We start from the raw sequence: 16,550 nt of genomic DNA, 5'->3' as shown, positions 1-16,550 counted from the left end.
CACAGTCAACTTAGTGTATGTAAACCTCTTACCCACTGGAATTGTGATACAGTGAATTATAAGTGAAATAATCTGTCTGTAAACAACTGTTGGAAAAATTACTACACATAGTAGATGTCCTAACCGACTTGCCAAAACTATAGTTTGCTAACAAGAAATGTGTGGAGTGGTTGAAAAACGAGTTTTAATGACTCCAACCTAAGTGTATGTAAACTTCTGACTTCTGACTTCAACTGTAAATATTTAAATCCTGTGAAATTTGTCTTGTCAGCAGTAGCACCTAACATTTCGCATTACAACAGTAAGACTAGTCATCAGTGAAAATGCTGACTTTTATTGTACAATCATTTCTGCAATTGTTATTTGAAAAGTGCTCTGTGGCAATGTCGTTTGCAAAAATACATAATTGAGCTGTCATCTTTTATCTTCTCAGGAATGCCACATGTTGTATAATAACAGGAGAAACATCATGATCTACAAGTATACAATTCATTATACAGTACTATATGTCCAAAGCTGTCTTCACATGGATAAGCACTGTGAAAAGCTGTGCAATTAGCAGCCGTGGTATTCACATTTGTCATTATCGGTAAGAAATTGTTATGGCACTAGAAATCACGATATATGATATGACCTCCTGTCCTTTATGTGTTGCTTCTATAACATGTTTTCTGTACTTTAAGGGATAAATATGAGTTTTAAGTAATAAGTTAACAATAAAAAAACAATCTTTCCTACAAAAAGCTAATAAAATGGTTGGATCCACAAAATTGGCTTAATGTGGCCATTACATGAGATGCATCACTTGCTCCAGAACAGTACAAAGTACATATCAACAGACCTAGATGGACAGTTTTGAATCCCACTGTATTCAGGAATTGAGGTTAGCTGATGTGGACATATTTATGATGTAAGGCAGTCAATGCAGCCAATAGTGTCAAAAGCCGTATGCTGAAAAACTTTGCTACAAGTCATCCCAGCACTGCTCTGCAGTTTCTCCTCTTCATCAGTGTGCCATCTTGCTCTAACTCATAGCATCCTTCCTGGTACATGTTTTCCTGTTCAAATCCAGTGAGTCTGGTTGTCGCTGGTCACAGTAAACCGTCCTGCTCAAAAACTGAGGGCAGGGTGGAGAAGTCGAAGGGGGAAAACTTGATACCTGTCCCATGATAGAACTTATTCTGGAACTCCACCCTAGGAAAGGAGAACATTCACATACAGTATGTAAACAACCAGTATGAATTCATGTGTGAACAAATTCCTAAGTGAATGATTAAAATATACTGAATTATACTGAGTAGGTGACCGCTGGGGAATGAGAGAGCGTGTGAGAGTAGATGAGGGATTATTAACAGAGAGTAATTCATTGACTGGCTGAATGAGTCAGTCAGTAAGGCATCACGTAGTTTAGTATAAAGACCGACTCACCAGTGCAGCCGGAGGGCATGGAGGAAGGCTGAGAGCCCTTCCATGACCAGCAGGATGGATACAGTGAGCACAGCGAAAAGGCTGAACACTGGTACCAGAAACAGCACCCCCAGTCTGGAGGTCATCCTGAGGCCCAGACGCATCACCATGGCCCACAGTACCTCCGAAAGCTCTGACAAACATATAGATGGACACACAGTAAGAGGAAGATGTATGGATCAATATCTGAACATAGAGACAGTAATTGATAGTAATTGCCCCCTTGTGGACTTTTAAAGGTGTAGTGAGTCCGATACTTACGAGCATGGGCCAAACTGAGGGCCCAGAGACGTAGATAAGAGGCCGTGTTGGAGATGCAGCCCAGGCAATACTCTATGGTGTGGATGGCTTGGTGCAGGAATACATCCCCAAAGTCAAACTGAAAGATGAAAAACACATTGATTAGACAGAAACGCAACAGTGATGTACTCAAATGTGTATATGAGATGCACAGTTGTGGTTCTGACCTCCTTAGGCTGGGTCTCTCTGCTGGTCATGAGGTCATCCAATCCCTCTTCCTCATCATCATCGTATGCTGGTGCTTGGGACATATCATCCTCACTCACACGCCGAACTCTCTCATATCCCTAACAGACATTAAACAGACATTAAAATGTGTACATACATTATTTACTGAAAACACATGGGTAACAAGCTCATACATGACTCTTTCCACCATACTCACCCTGCGCAATCGCAGGCCCTTCCCTCCACGGTGCAGCCAGTAGAGGTAGACTGGTTTTCCTAACAGCAGCACAGGCACAGACAGCAGAGCCACCACCACCAGGAAGACCTGCAGCCCAGTCTGTGGATCAAAATACACACAGTCAAACACAGAGCCACATGGACAGATGGTCAAAAGAGACATTCAGAGATTTAGATACAGATGCTGAGAAACCCAGACTCAGGGGGGAAACTCAGAATCATGACCCCATCCCCAACACCCACCTGTCCAGGGTAGAGAGGGGTGTTGTCCTCTCCCTGCATGAGGAACATGTTGATAAAGTGGATGAGGATGCTGGGGGCCAGGCGGGAGTCACGTGCACCGAATGCCAGCCACTTGTAGAGGATCATGAAAACCAGGTAGCCAAAAAGACATAGCAGGAACAGCAACTCAGGGAGGAACAGCAGGTAGATGTTGAAATTATGTTTGAAGTGCCTGGATACATGGAAGAGAATAGGGAAGGGGAGGAAAGGAAAGGACGGATTTACATTTAGAGAAGCCCTTTCTGAACTTTTCAACTTGTGTGACTACTGTTAGGAACCACCAACTGCTCACTCACAGATGGTTGAAGACACTGAGCACCACCCCAAAGCTCATGTGCACGACCCCTATGATGACGGACATCTTCATCTTGTAGGAGTTCAGGAAGGACAGGCGATTCACTGCCATGTTCCATATCTGTGGGTGTGATACAAAGCATAACATGAACATAACATCAGACAGTGCCAATCTCTGGGATTTGGGAGCAGGGATTTGGAAAGGCATGAGAAGGGACATGTGATTGTGGGTTTGTGTGTTTAGCATCTGAGAGCATTGCTTTGTGTCCGTGGGTCGTGTGTATGTATACTCACAGGATCGATGCCAAAGGCGTATGGCCCACTAAAGACACCAGTGACATTGGGATCAAGGGTGAGCAAAGCATTCGTTTGGAGAGTTTCATTCCTGGAATAAGAGGTGAATATGAGTACAATAACCTCAGTCAGCTACAGCTAAATTAAAACGATATGTTCACATCGACAGGTACACTGACCATCTATTCTGTGCATACTGTGCTTGGGAATGTAGTAATATGCATGTTTTTGTCTGTTTGTTTTGATCACTCACGTCCACTGCTGATCTGTGAACATAGCCCTAACACTCCAGCCTGAGCCAAATATGTTGAGTGACTTTGAGAAGCAGTCATTGTAGATCAGCCCCGTGTACACAGAGAAAAGGCCCATCATTAGTATGATATAACGTCCCTCGAAGAACACTGTCCAGATCTGAGGACAACACAGAAGCCAAGACCAACATTCATGGCAGTACATCAACATCAAGACAACTACAAAAACACAGTCGAATTTGATAGAATTTACACTTAAAACGCTCTCACCTCATTATCAGAGCGCTTGCGCTTGTGGCTCTTCTCTTTCAACACCATCCACAGGGCAAAGCATGCCATGACCACACCATGACCAAGGTCCCCAAACATGACCGCAAACAGGAAGGGGAATGTAATGATGGTGTAGGGAACTGCCAAGCAGAGATACATTTAACATTTTAGTCATTAAGCAGACACTGTTATCCTGAGGGACTTACAGGAGCAATTAGGGTTGAGGGCCTTGATCAAGGGCATATTGACAGATTTTTCACCTAGTCGGATTGGGGATTCGAACCTGTAACCTTTCAGTTACTGGCCCAATGCTAAAAATGATCAGCATGGACAACTAGCTTTCATTTATTCCTATAACTGTGCTCAACCTGACTAGTCTGCATTACATGTATTGGTCCTCACGAAACCCAGACAAAAACGATTTGGGGGATTTTCATGACATTTTATCCATACAATAGTCCTTTGGAGAAAGGATTGTTGACATATATTTTACATTTGTATTTAAAAGCCTAAATGAGAAATAATTACTCAAGGTTGGCATATTTATGACCTTTTGGCTTTACCCATGCCTCCTTTAAGACACCATAATGTTTTATCTGTAGATGCTACATAGCAAAAATTGGGGTCATTGAAAATATGATACTGGCAAATTTTTGTATATATTGTTGATCATAATTACCTGTACTGGCATATCAAAGTTCCAGAGTGGGATCTCTGCTAGTTTTTAAATTATGGCCCATTTTATACAGAGAAATTGGCATAAACGACAATGTAACCAATCATAGCCCTCCTTTTACCTTTATCATTGCACACTTTGCAAATCACCAGCTGAGGGCGGCCATTTTGAAACTATTTTCACATTTATTCTGTTGGTACTGCGTACAAATTGGATCATAATTCTAAATGTAGGAATGATGATCCCACTCTGGAACTTTGATATGCCAGTAGAGTATATTATGTTCAACAATATATTGAATACTTTTCCAAATCAAAATGGGTATATTTTCAATATTCATGTTTATATTTCTCAATATTAATTCATGTAAAAAAAAAAGGTTTTGAAATCATAATACTACTCATATTACAGAGCAAGCGGTAAAGCTTCATATGACACCAATGTTTGCTTTGCAGCACCTACAGATGAAACACTATGGAGTCTTAAAGGAGGCCTGGGTAAGGCCAACATTGAATAAATATGCCAACTTCATTAAATAAGATAGATAAAAATATCAAATATATTTCAACAGTGCTTCCTCCAAAGGACACATTTCGTGAATATCCCAAAATCATGGTACAGTATTTTTTTTTGTCTGGGTTTCATGAGGAATCACTCTAATAGAGAATTTCAATAAGCATTTTTCTACGGCTGGCCATGCTTTCCACCTGGCTACTCCTACCCCGGTCAACAGCACTGCACCCCCAACAGCAACTCGCCCAAGCCTTCCCCATTTCTCCTTCTCCCAAATCCATTCAGCTGATGTTCTGAAAGAGCTGCAAAATCTGGACCCCTACAAATCAGCCGGGCTAGACAATCTGGACCCTTTCTTTCTAAAATTATCTGCCGAAATTGTTGCCACCCCTATTACTAGCCTGTTCAACCTCTCTTTCGTGTCGTCTGAGATTCCCAAAGATTGGAAAGCAGCTGCGGTCATCCCCCTCTTCAAAGGGGGACACTCTTGACCCAAACTGCTACAGACCTATATCTATCCTACCGTGCCTTTCTAAGGTCTTCGAAAGCCAAGTCAACAAACAGATTACCGACCATTTCGAATCTCACCATACCTTCTCTGCTATGCAATCTGGTTTCAGAGCTGGTCATGGGTGCACCTCAGCCACGCTCAAGGTCCTAAACGATATCTTAACCGCCATCGATAAGAAACATTACTGTGCAGCCGTATTCATTGATCTGGCCAAGGCTTTCGACTCTGTCAATCACCACATCCTCATCGGCAGACTCGACAGCCTTGGTTTCTCAAATGATTGCCTCGCCTGGTGCACCATCTACTTCTCTGATAGAGTTCAGTGTGTCAAATCGGAGGGTCTGCTGTCCGGACCTCTGGCAGTCTCTATGGGGGTGCCACAGGGTTCAATTCTTGGACAGACTCTCTTCTCTGTATACATCAATGAGGTCGCTCTTGCTGCTGGTGAGTCTCTGATCCACCTCTACGCAGACGACACCATTCTGTATACTTCCGGCCCTTCTTTGGACACTGTGTTAACAACCCTCCAGGCAAGCTTCAATGCCATACAACTCTCCTTCCGTGGCCTCCAATTGCTCTTAAATACAAGTAAAACTAAATGCATGCTCTTCAACCGATCGCTACCTGCAACTAACCGCCTGTCCAACATCACTACTCTGGACGGCTCTGACTTAGAATACATGGACAACTACAAATACTTAGGTGTCTGGTTAGACTGTAAAAACTCTCCTTCCAGACCCATATCAAACATCTCCAATCCAAAGTTAAATCTAGAATTGGCTTCCTATTTCGTAACAAAGCATCCTTCACTCATGCTGCCAAACATACCCTTGTAAAACTGACCATCCTACCAATCCTCGACTTTGGCGATGTCATTTACAAAATAGCCACCAAAACCCTACTCAACAAATTGGATGCAGTCTATCACAGTGCAATCCGTTTTGTCACCAAAGCCCCATATACTACCCACCATTGCGACCTGTACGCTCTCGTTGGCTGGCCCTCGCTTCATACTCGTCGCCAAACCCACTGGCTCCATGTCATCTACAAGACCCTGCTAGGTAAAGTCCCCCCTTATCTCAGCTCGCTGGTCACCATAGCATCTCCCACCTGTAGCACACGCTCCAGCAGGTATATCTCTCTAGTCACCCCCAAAACCAATTATTTCTTTGGCCGCCTCTCCTTCCAGTTCTCTGCTGCCAATGACTGGAACAAACTACAAAAATCTCTGAAACTGGAAACACTTATCTCCCTCACTAGCTTTAAGCACCAACTGTCAGAGCAGCTCACAGATTACTGCACCTGTACATAGCCCACCTATAATTTAGCCCAAACAACTACCTCTTTCCCAACTGTATTTAATTTTAATTTATTTATTTATTTTGCTCCTTTGCACCCCATTATTTTTATTTCTACTTTGCACATTCTTCCATTGCAAAACTACCATTCCAGTGTTTTACTTGCTATATTGTATTTACTTTGCCACCATGGCCTTTTTTGCCTTTACCTCCCTTCTCACCTCATTTGCTCACATTGTATATAGACTTGTTTATACTGTATTTTTGACTGTATGTTTGTTTTACTCCATGTGTAACTCTGTGTCGTTGTATCTGTCGAACTGCTTTGCTTTATCTTGGCCAGGTCGCAATTGTAAATGAGAACTTGTTCTCAACTTGCCTACCTGGTTAAATAAAGGTAAAATAAATAAATAAATAAAAATAATAGTGCTCACCTGAGCTTGCCTAAATGTTGTGTCTAAAGTGTTCCAAACTAGCCTACCTGTAGGTTTGTCTGTCGACTGCACAGGAGGTTAGGCACCTTAATTGGGGAGGACGGCCTTCTGGTAATGGGTGGAGCGGAATTAGTGGAATGCTATCAAATACATCAAACACATGGTTTCCATGTGGTTGATGCTATTCCATTGATTCCGTTCTAGCCATTACTATGAGCCATCCTTCCCTCAGCAGCCTCCACTGGTGTATTGAATCTGTACTCACCTGGACTAGCCTCCCTGTAGTCTCCAACCCCGTAAGCCTCCACAATACTCTGAAAGCCGGAGGTGAACTTGTTTGTTCTCAAGAGTGTAGGTGGTGTGTCGTTGCTTGGGATTCGGTTTACAAAGGATGGTACAGTGGCATCACCTTTTCTCTGAAAAGGGAAAATAGCATTTATTACATTTATACACATTACTGCCAGATTTGACAAAACAAACTACTGTATCTGTAGGACTATGGTATCCTCAACAGCCTCACTCACCGAGCCTTCCTCCAACGCACCCCGCAGGTTGGTCAGGTCATTGACAGGGCACCACACCTCAGCTATGAGACACTTGTTGGTGACGTCAAAGCTACTCAGGTTGAGGATGTGGTAGATGGCCTTCATCTTCTTCACTTGCACTACCCAGGTGAAGGCTGACTCTGAGGCCTTCTGCAGCCCCTGCCTGAGGTACTCCTCAGTGCGGTGGAGCACCTAGTGGTGCCAGGGGACAGTTAAAGATTTGACATGTTCAAGTATTTGCATAAGGTCTTATAACTAGTGTCTATGCAAATGTGGAACATGGAGAGATGTCATCCAAGTATTGTCTAGCCAACATCTATCATACATTGTTTGGGCCGTGCCTTTATAACATGACATACAATTAGACAGACAGACAGACAGACAGACAGACAGACAGACAGACAGACAGACAGACAGACAGACAGACAGACAGACAGACAGACAGACAGACAGACAGACAGACAGACAGACAGACAGACAGACAGACAGACAGACAGACAGATGGGTCAATTGCCCGCACATTGTTCAAGTCCAGGATGCGTGTCCTTAGGCTGTCCATTACATCTGCCCTCTCCTCGTCATTCTCAGGGTGGGGGTAAAGGTGACAGTGGTAACTGGAAGAAAAGGATACAAAAATATCACTGATAGATATCAATGAGAGACATAGGCCTTAGAGATTAAGAAGTGTGCATACAATGGATGATTTTGTGTTTTGTGCTGGCAAAAGCATAGATACCAATCGCAGATCTTTTGGACCTTCTGTCCAATCTGGTCTCCCCAGAATGAGATAAGGAACACAACATTTTTGCTGATCTCACCCTGTAAGGTACACACACAATACATATTATATGTGTCTTATTCCCCCCCCAAAAAATGACATGACGGTAGACATAGATTTCTGAAATCCGTATTGCTTTCTATTTTTACTCACCGTGTCCAGGTCAGCAAGGCTCTCGCCCAGCTCTGCATAGCTGAGGATAGTGTAGCCCTTACACACCCTCCACAACATGCGCTCAAATGCCTCCACCTTCACCCGGTGGATTAAGCCTGACACAAACCTACAGCCAAGAGGAAGACTTTACCACTCAGGACTCACCACTTACTCAAACTGACACTCAGTGACACATTATGTTTCTATTATACATGTTTGTCTGTGAAACTCACCCCAGCTTGGCTCCCAGTCTCTGCATGCCAGTGCAGCCTCCAGAGTCTGACTCAATGGATTGGAACTCTTCATACTGGGGGCCAAGGGCCTCATGCTGCATACAAGGAAAGGCCAGGTTTGCATGATCAACCCACAAATACCAGTAGCCTTTGATTTGAAAAAAGGGTAAGTCTTAAAGTTGTACTTATATAGTTTATGAACTGTGAATTATTAGTTTATAGACCGTTTGTAAATCTGTAATAGCAAAGATATTACGTAATGGTTGAAATTCATTGCTACACGTATTGTCAAGTGTAGCCTATTACAGGGATCATCAACTAGATTCAGCCGCGGGCCAATTCTTTGTTCAGCGGATGGTCGGGGTACCGGAACATAATGACAAATGATTTGTAGACTGCAATTTGACCGCAAGAAGCCCGAACAGATATAATATGTGACTAAAACATAATAATTGTGAACCTTGCTTACATTTGTATACAATCACGTGTCTATTGTGCGTTGGAATACTTGGGAACAGATTTACAAAATGAAAATCACTTGGAGACGATTTCCTGGTGTTTTTACAGTCTTTTATGTCCAACATTGAAAATTCAACCAACATTAAAAAAATGTAATTCTCAGAAAACTTGGGGGGCGAAAGTCAGGTGATACTCATGTGCGGTGATGAGGATATTCAACGCATGAAGAGAGGACAGAAAGACCCAATATATGGTGTCACAGTCAACTGACAGTTGTGTCTGGGAGGGCAATCGAGCAAAGGGTGAGTCTGATAAGTGTATGTGTCATTTAAATGGCATTAGGCAGTTATGAGGCGAGGTTATGTGATAGTAATGTGTATGGTGGGCGTCATAGTTGTGTAGACATGATGGCACTAACCCGGGAGCGGCTGTGTACGAAGGTGTGTGTGATCCTCAGCATGTGCGTGTACTCGGTCAGCTCCAGAAGATTCCGCTGCAGCTTCTCTTTGTTCCTGGCCACCTCGCTAAGCTCCACCTCCAGCCTTTGGAGCTGCTCCTGGGGGACCACAGCAGACAGACCACACACGGTCAACACCCCTTAACCACAGCAGACAGACCACACACGGTCAACACCCCTTGACCACAGCAATCATATGGGAATTAGTTCCCCTCAACCATTAATAACACACAATCAATACCCTAAACCAAACATTTACCAACTCAGCAATTCATCCACAGTGAACATCAACCACAGCACTCGTTCGTTACATGACAAACAGAATCTCAGACCTACCATGATTTCAAGGACATGTTTGGGGGGAGGGGCGACTGGACAGATTTCATCATCTTCTGGCACAGCAATATTTGCCTTTTGAATCTCCCTCAAAAGGTACCCTGTACAAAGAAAACAAAAAATGATTTATTTATTTATTGTTTAATCAGATAAACAAACACTGACTGAGCACAAAAAAAACACAATCATCATGGGGATCTGTTGAAACATCCAGAGTATTTACAGTTATAAAATCCAGACACATTTGATCAAAACATAAAGAAGTCTTGCTAAAATTATCTGTAGAAGAACAACTGAGATCTATATCTAGCACAAAGACAGTCTTTCACAGTGGAATGACTTGTAATTCAATCCCACTGCTTTGCTGTTACCAAAAGCAATATGTAATTCTCTGTAGAGGTAACCAGAGCTTCATCAAACCCCACCAGTAAATCAAAGGTACAGATGTAGGATCTTAATTTGATCACTCATTTATTGTTGAGAATTTTCCTATACTGCAGGTAAGGCAAACTTGTAGTGTATTTTAGCTTTAAAAAGACTTCTAAAGATTGTAATTTCCACTTTGAAATGTCAGATTTGATTTGCCCTAATAAAAAATGTATCAATCCCTACAAAAATGTCCATTCATTATAATACACATAATAATTCACAGGATTATTATGGGGCAGCAGGTAGCCTGGTGGTTAGAGTGTTGGACTAATAACCAAAAGGTTGCAAGATCAAATCCCTGAGCTGACAAGGTAAAAATCTGTTGTTCTGCCCCTGAACAAGGCAGATAACCCACTGTTCCTAGGCTGTCATTGAAAATAAGAACTGACTTGCCTAGTTAAATAAAGGTCAACTAAAAAATTATGCAGGATTATTTTCCTGCTGTAGCAAACTGGCTCAAAATAGGATTCTACATTTGTATTGGTCTAGTGTCCATCTCATTGACCTCACCCAGAATTCTCTCCATCTCTTCACATCTCTTGATTTCGCTGACGAAGCGTCGCTGGAACAAGTTGACACTGGGGTTGATCTGAAACCAGAGGAGCACAGTGGTCAGTGACAATGCCAGTGGCCCAATGCTCACATCCTGGAGTTCATGAAATAGATTCCTTTCCAGTAGATGTTTTTGTGCAGAATGTATCATTTAAATATCAACATTTCATTTTGAAAGGTCCAAATCCATTTGCTTTTGAAATCTAGGTCAGGTCACAACAACGAAATTAAACAAACCCAGTGAGCAAGGTGCCTGGGTAACAGGTTTTTGGAGCCCCAGAATTATATAGACAAACAGACCATATGCAGTTGCATAGAGATCTCCATCATGACTACCAGACAATCACAGAATAGGCGGATATGTGATCAGATAAGGCTTTTATTGATTTACTTAATCAATTTGTGCTACATTGTATATATATATTTTTTTTTACAAGTAATTGATATCACGAGTAGCACATTAACTGGACTGATAGACACACTTAGGCATAACCCTGGGTGCACTGGTAGTCCGATGCAGACAGACAGACAGACACACACACACACACACACACACACAAAGAACAGTTTTGGTCCAGACATATAATTGACAACTGACAGACACTGGGTAGGCCTAACTAACTGATATACACTATGCTTCTATTATTGCATTGCAAGTCTCCACATTGGCTCGACAGACAAGTGGAATAGCCTACTTACATCTCGAAACTCGACCAGACCCATTTCTCCAAGCTCACTTATGCAATCGTATGCTGAACCGGACTGAAGAAATAACTGCGCCAAGCACATCTCTTCACTTCGGAACACCGACCCCATCTTATCTGCCACCGGCACCTTGCTGACGAAATCTCCTCCGGCCTATTAATTCACTCTACGACAACTGTAGCAGTAGTTGCAGCCAATAAATCATACCAACGCGAAATCACAACTCTGCCGGTGTCTATAATGCCAAGCTTTGCAATAACGTTTCCGAAAATTAATATATTGTATCGAGTATGAGCTCTCAATATGGCAAAATTACTCTGCCTATTAACGGGTTAGTTATTTTATCGATAATAACGCTCGAGCTCTTACACTAGATCTTTAGGTCCCCTAAATTGTAAGAAAACAAACAATACACCCTCACCCTTCTATCGCTTTGCACATATTTTATCGAGCGTGTCAGATTATACGCGTCATCCTGTGTCGCTATCACAAAGAGTCAACTCTATCCCCGTCGCAATGCTATGTGTAAGATTGCTCATTACGCAAAATAGAAAAGAAAAATATATTTCAGTCATGCCAGCAGACAATATGCAAAATTTTACATAAAAAGTACAAGTTAAAATGTGGGTAAATATATAAATAAAATACTTTTCTTTAATCGCAGTATGTTGGATGCCTATATAGTCTGAGCGTGCCTGCAGGTTGCCAGATATTTATATTTTAGTCCCCAAATTGAATTTTGACACCCGAGAATACGCCGCTATTATCAAAAGTGTATAAAGGTAGGGTATGGCCTACACCCACCGTCTATACACTCAAATAATAGTACACTTTGATAGCGAAAGTACCAATAAGAAAATAACACATTATTTTCAATAAAGCCTTTGACTCATAGGCTATGAGCCCTTGTGGCAATACATAAATAAACACATAGCCATTAGGCCTAGTACAGTCAATGTATGCTTCTATATAACATTTCCAAAAACACAGAATTGTAGATGAAATCATATTTGAATGTGCATTTTTTATGCTAGCTTATATGGAGGGCGAAATTGTCTTACAGCCATTACTTAGTTTGGGGGTTTGTACCATATCTGGCAACTAGAGCATCCTTTTATTTATTCAGTTCCATCATTCAAATTAGGGTGAACCATCTGCCCTTTCTTTGTGTGTGTAGGCTTGTATAAGGATTGTAGGTTGTGGTAGGTTAATAAATGCTGTCCAATTGTTTCTCTTTTTAAATCAAGTCAAGTGTCAAACTGTTTACTTACTGTGATCTTTTTTATTTTTACATTTTCTTACCCACTTTGATCTCATCAGCACTCTGACTTAGTCGAGTGTATTGTGCAGTTTGTGTCATCATGGTCCTTTTGATCCCCTTCCCAATCCTTAACCCAAATAGCTTCAGATTCTTTTCAGTTAGGTAACATGCTCAACTTGTGTGAATAAGGCAGGCCGGGTTCCTGACAACATCATAATAACAAGTGTCTTTTCTTTTGACTTTTCTCCTTGTTTATGCAGGGTTACCATGACATTATCAATATTATTAATGATGCTACTAACACTTACTAATGTAAACCATTAGAATTTAATGCGTAAGTGTTCACTAAATATATATTTTGTCTATACACAGGCTTTGTTTCAACATTTGTGTATACAAATATTCTCAGTTCCGACAGCTTAAAAATCAGTAACATAACATGAAGATTGATGTCCAGTGTCCATCAATGATCCCTAACCAACTTGGCAGAACCTTTGCCAATAATGGATAAATGTTGCACCCCTAAGAGGTGTGCATAAAGATTCATGGCGGTCTGCTGCCAAATGTGCTTCCTCCAAGTATTGATTCAAGCAACACTTATGCGATCAAGATATCACAGGTTATTTATTTTTAATTAATTTGAAAAATGTAACAAGGCAAACACCTATTCCCTCTAGCAACATCATCTCTTACATCAGTGGAGTACACAACACAACACTGAAATATGGCATTCACTCAACACTTTGGCATTGGGACAAGAATAAGAAGCATAGCCAAGTTTATCCAAGAAATTAGGTGCTTCAAGTGGAAATTAGTTTTGACAGATCAAAATGACTGACCACCACTGCAAACATAACCACTGCCCTGCATGTACAGGACCGTGAGTGGCTAAACGACAGACTGTTCAACATCTCATAAGGTCCTTTCCAGTCTGACATTGTCACCTGAGGCTCTGAGCCAGTCTATTGAGCTCCTGTGAGAGAGCAGTGACAGTTTCCAGGATCCTCTGCTTGTCTCCCTCCTCCAGCCGGGTCCCACAGCGCTGGGCAAACCTATCCGGGTGCCAAACGGTCTGCTGGCGCCTGAGGAGTTTACGAAACGCTGGCATGTCTTTCCTATCTGCACCATGCAGCATCACCTCCACCATCTCCTCCACTGAGCCCTTTGGTGCCGGCCAGGGGATGTCCCGATAACTCAGTTTTGTTGTGGCCACTGCTGCAGTGTCAGTGTTGAAGGTATCTGCACATCGCTCCTCGTAGCGCCGCTTCTTCCCCTGGCGCGTTTCCTCCTCTTTCCGTGCAGCACGCGCCAGGTACTCCTCATGCTCCCTCTGTAGCCTCTCATGCAGCTCTCTGTTAGCCCGATCCTCCTCATCTGCCTCTTTCTTCCTCTTCCCATGAAAACCTGAGGATGCTAGTCTTTGAGCCTCTGCATGCTGTTTAGTGACATACTCCTGTCTAATTCTATCTGCCCAGTCTTGAAAGTCCTCCTCATCGGTATCTTCCGCAAATAAATCATCTGCTGAAGAAAAAAAAAGAAAAAATATGACAATGTACAATTATTTAAATCAAATTATTCAAGAGTGAAATATTACCATCATATTGTCCAAATGTTTCAAAAAACTCATCCTGGCATTCCCCAAAGAGCTTCTCTTGCCACTCTTTCTCTGCGTCTGTTGCTTTTGAAGACTTTTCCCTAGGTGCAGTCTTTGGGAGAAAGTAACATCAGAAACAGTTCTCAAGGATCTGCACACCATACAATCATGTCCTGGCTCTCTCCTAAAACACATATTACACATGCATATGGCAGAGACATTCATACCTTCTCAAATTTCATCCATTGCAGCAGGTCCCGAGGTGTAATTCCTGCATTATTTGGTGCAACCATGGCATCTGGGCAACTCTTTTGAAGGGGCAAGACGAGGTCATCATAAACTACATAATAATAAAAAATAAGGTTAGAATTACATATTTAAAAAAAAATAAGGTTAGGAGGCATGTTATTATCCTAGCTGCTTCTTTTTATTGTTAGTAATACTGGCAGACCTTCACCTCTTTTGCCATGTTTCAGAGCCTTGTTAGCAGCAATGTGTAGGGGCGTGTCCCCTTTCTTGTCTTTCTGAAGGATGTTGGCACCATACTTCAACAAAAGCCGAAGGATGGCGTCATCACGGAGCGAGCAGGCCAGGTGCAGGGGAGTCCTGCGTTTTTTACCCTGGGAGAAGTTGACGTCGAGGTCGGAGTGTTTCCGGAAGTAGGACTTCAGCTTCATTAAACTGCCATCTTCCACGTATCTTATCATCTTTTTCTGTTTACGAGTCGCCATGATCTCCCTCCGTATGGAGACTTACTCTAATTCTAATTTACTTCAACAAAGATTTAACAGCTGTAACAATACATATCTAGCAGCTTCCAAAGTTAGTTAACCAACAACAATCAATAACATTAGCTAACGTTATAGGTTGTCATAAAAGAGCACAACGGGTGGCGTAATCCTATTACCCGTCTTCGGTGCAAACTAAAATGTTTTTGTCAGTTGATCAAGACAATTTCAATGTTTCGCAACCCCCATTAGTTAGCTAGCTTGTCGATTAGCTGATGTAACCTCGACCAAATTTGCGGAAACACGGACAAATAACAATGTAACACCGACGTCAATATGTTGTCCTGTCGTTAAATTCCCCTGTATATTTATTCGGAGTCTTCTAGTTCCGGTTGGGTTGTAATTCCGAATTCAATCACTAAGTGGCAGTATACTGCTGTAGTATACATGGCTTTGACTTGCAATGCAGTTCATTTAAATCTTAAACCCATGCATTTATTTATCGTGTTAAAAGTTTAAACCATTCTTTCACCGAGTAAATAATGATAAAGCTAATGTCTGATTTTATGGTAAGTGATCATACTTTTCTAGGTAGACAGAGTATAAGGAGAAGCGTGGGGTAGAGTAGGTGACCCCCCTGTGCTGGTTTAGCAATGTGAATCATAGAAACATTGATTGATAATTTGTAGGAACTATACATCTAATCTAAAAATTACATAAAACAATATTACTATGGGATATGTTGCTATGGAGGTAAAGTTTGTTGAGAACGTGTGTTTTTTACTTTTAAATTTTACTATTAAATTGTAGGTTCCCTTACAAAAAAGTCCCACAAGATTTTCAGGGCCATTTTCCTGTAGGACAACCTGCAGGATTCCTTCCTCATCCTTCATAGAGAATTTACTGTAGGACAATACACAGTTTCAAAAGAATGGACAGAAAGCACAGGAAACCAGATTGCATGACAATGTTATTATTCAATGCCGCAACAAAGGATGAGTTTTATTGTCCATTTCATAAAAGATGATTCCTTGGAGAATCGCCTGCATGGCTGTCCAGTGTTGCTGCCTGTGCTAGTCAGTCTCACTGTTGTTCATAGGCTTGGTCTTAACTGGAGAGGAGATTAAAGAGATTAGATGGGCAGCGTTCACAGGATGTAATGGCAGAAACTGTATGTGTGCGTGTGTGTTACATGAGGAACAGTGACAAAGGAAATAACAAGCAACGGTTAGGTCATACTTACCAGAATCGTACTTACTATCATAAATCGTACTCAATGAAAAGGGTCGTACTTGGAACAGAAACAAATTTGATCGTTATTAAAC

General features: G+C 41.8%; 2 protein-coding genes across 3 annotated transcripts; both read right to left on the bottom strand.

Annotated features, from left to right (window-relative positions):
* Positions 1-318: 318 nt before the first annotated feature.
* Positions 319-12,159, bottom strand: LOC112219419 (V-type proton ATPase 116 kDa subunit a2-like). The gene is made up of 20 exons (XM_024380643.2): positions 11,637-12,159; positions 10,896-10,974; positions 9,957-10,057; positions 9,582-9,719; positions 8,705-8,799; positions 8,472-8,598; positions 8,277-8,359; positions 8,061-8,154; positions 7,520-7,732; positions 7,261-7,411; positions 3,564-3,703; positions 3,296-3,453; positions 3,043-3,133; positions 2,751-2,869; positions 2,416-2,626; positions 2,153-2,272; positions 1,935-2,054; positions 1,729-1,846; positions 1,429-1,600; positions 319-1,194 (listed from the first exon to the last, which is right to left on the bottom strand). The coding sequence occupies exons 1-20, from the start codon at positions 11,751-11,753 to the stop codon at positions 1,092-1,094; spliced, it is 2,550 nt and encodes an 849-aa protein (XP_024236411.1). The 5' UTR covers positions 11,754-12,159; the 3' UTR covers positions 319-1,091.
* A 1,349-nt stretch (positions 12,160-13,508) lies between these two features.
* Positions 13,509-15,566, bottom strand: LOC112219420 (NF-kappa-B inhibitor-like protein 1). Of its 2 annotated transcripts, none has more exons than XM_024380644.2 (4): positions 14,955-15,566; positions 14,725-14,837; positions 14,498-14,609; positions 13,509-14,424 (listed from the first exon to the last, which is right to left on the bottom strand). In XM_024380644.2, exons 1-4 carry the CDS (start codon positions 15,226-15,228, stop codon positions 13,844-13,846), a joined length of 1,080 nt encoding a protein of 359 aa, XP_024236412.1. In that variant the 5' UTR covers positions 15,229-15,566; the 3' UTR covers positions 13,509-13,843. The 2 variants fall into 2 exon arrangements, with proteins under 2 accessions (XP_024236412.1, XP_024236413.1); XM_024380645.2 differs by having other exon boundaries at positions 13,509-14,421.
* Between the last annotated feature and the right edge of the window lie 984 nt (positions 15,567-16,550).

This window comes from Oncorhynchus tshawytscha, linkage group LG20 (genome assembly GCF_018296145.1).
Source record: "Oncorhynchus tshawytscha isolate Ot180627B linkage group LG20, Otsh_v2.0, whole genome shotgun sequence".
Taxonomy (NCBI): domain Eukaryota; kingdom Metazoa; phylum Chordata; class Actinopteri; order Salmoniformes; family Salmonidae; genus Oncorhynchus; species Oncorhynchus tshawytscha.
This window is presented reverse-complemented; position numbering and strand designations above follow the sequence as displayed.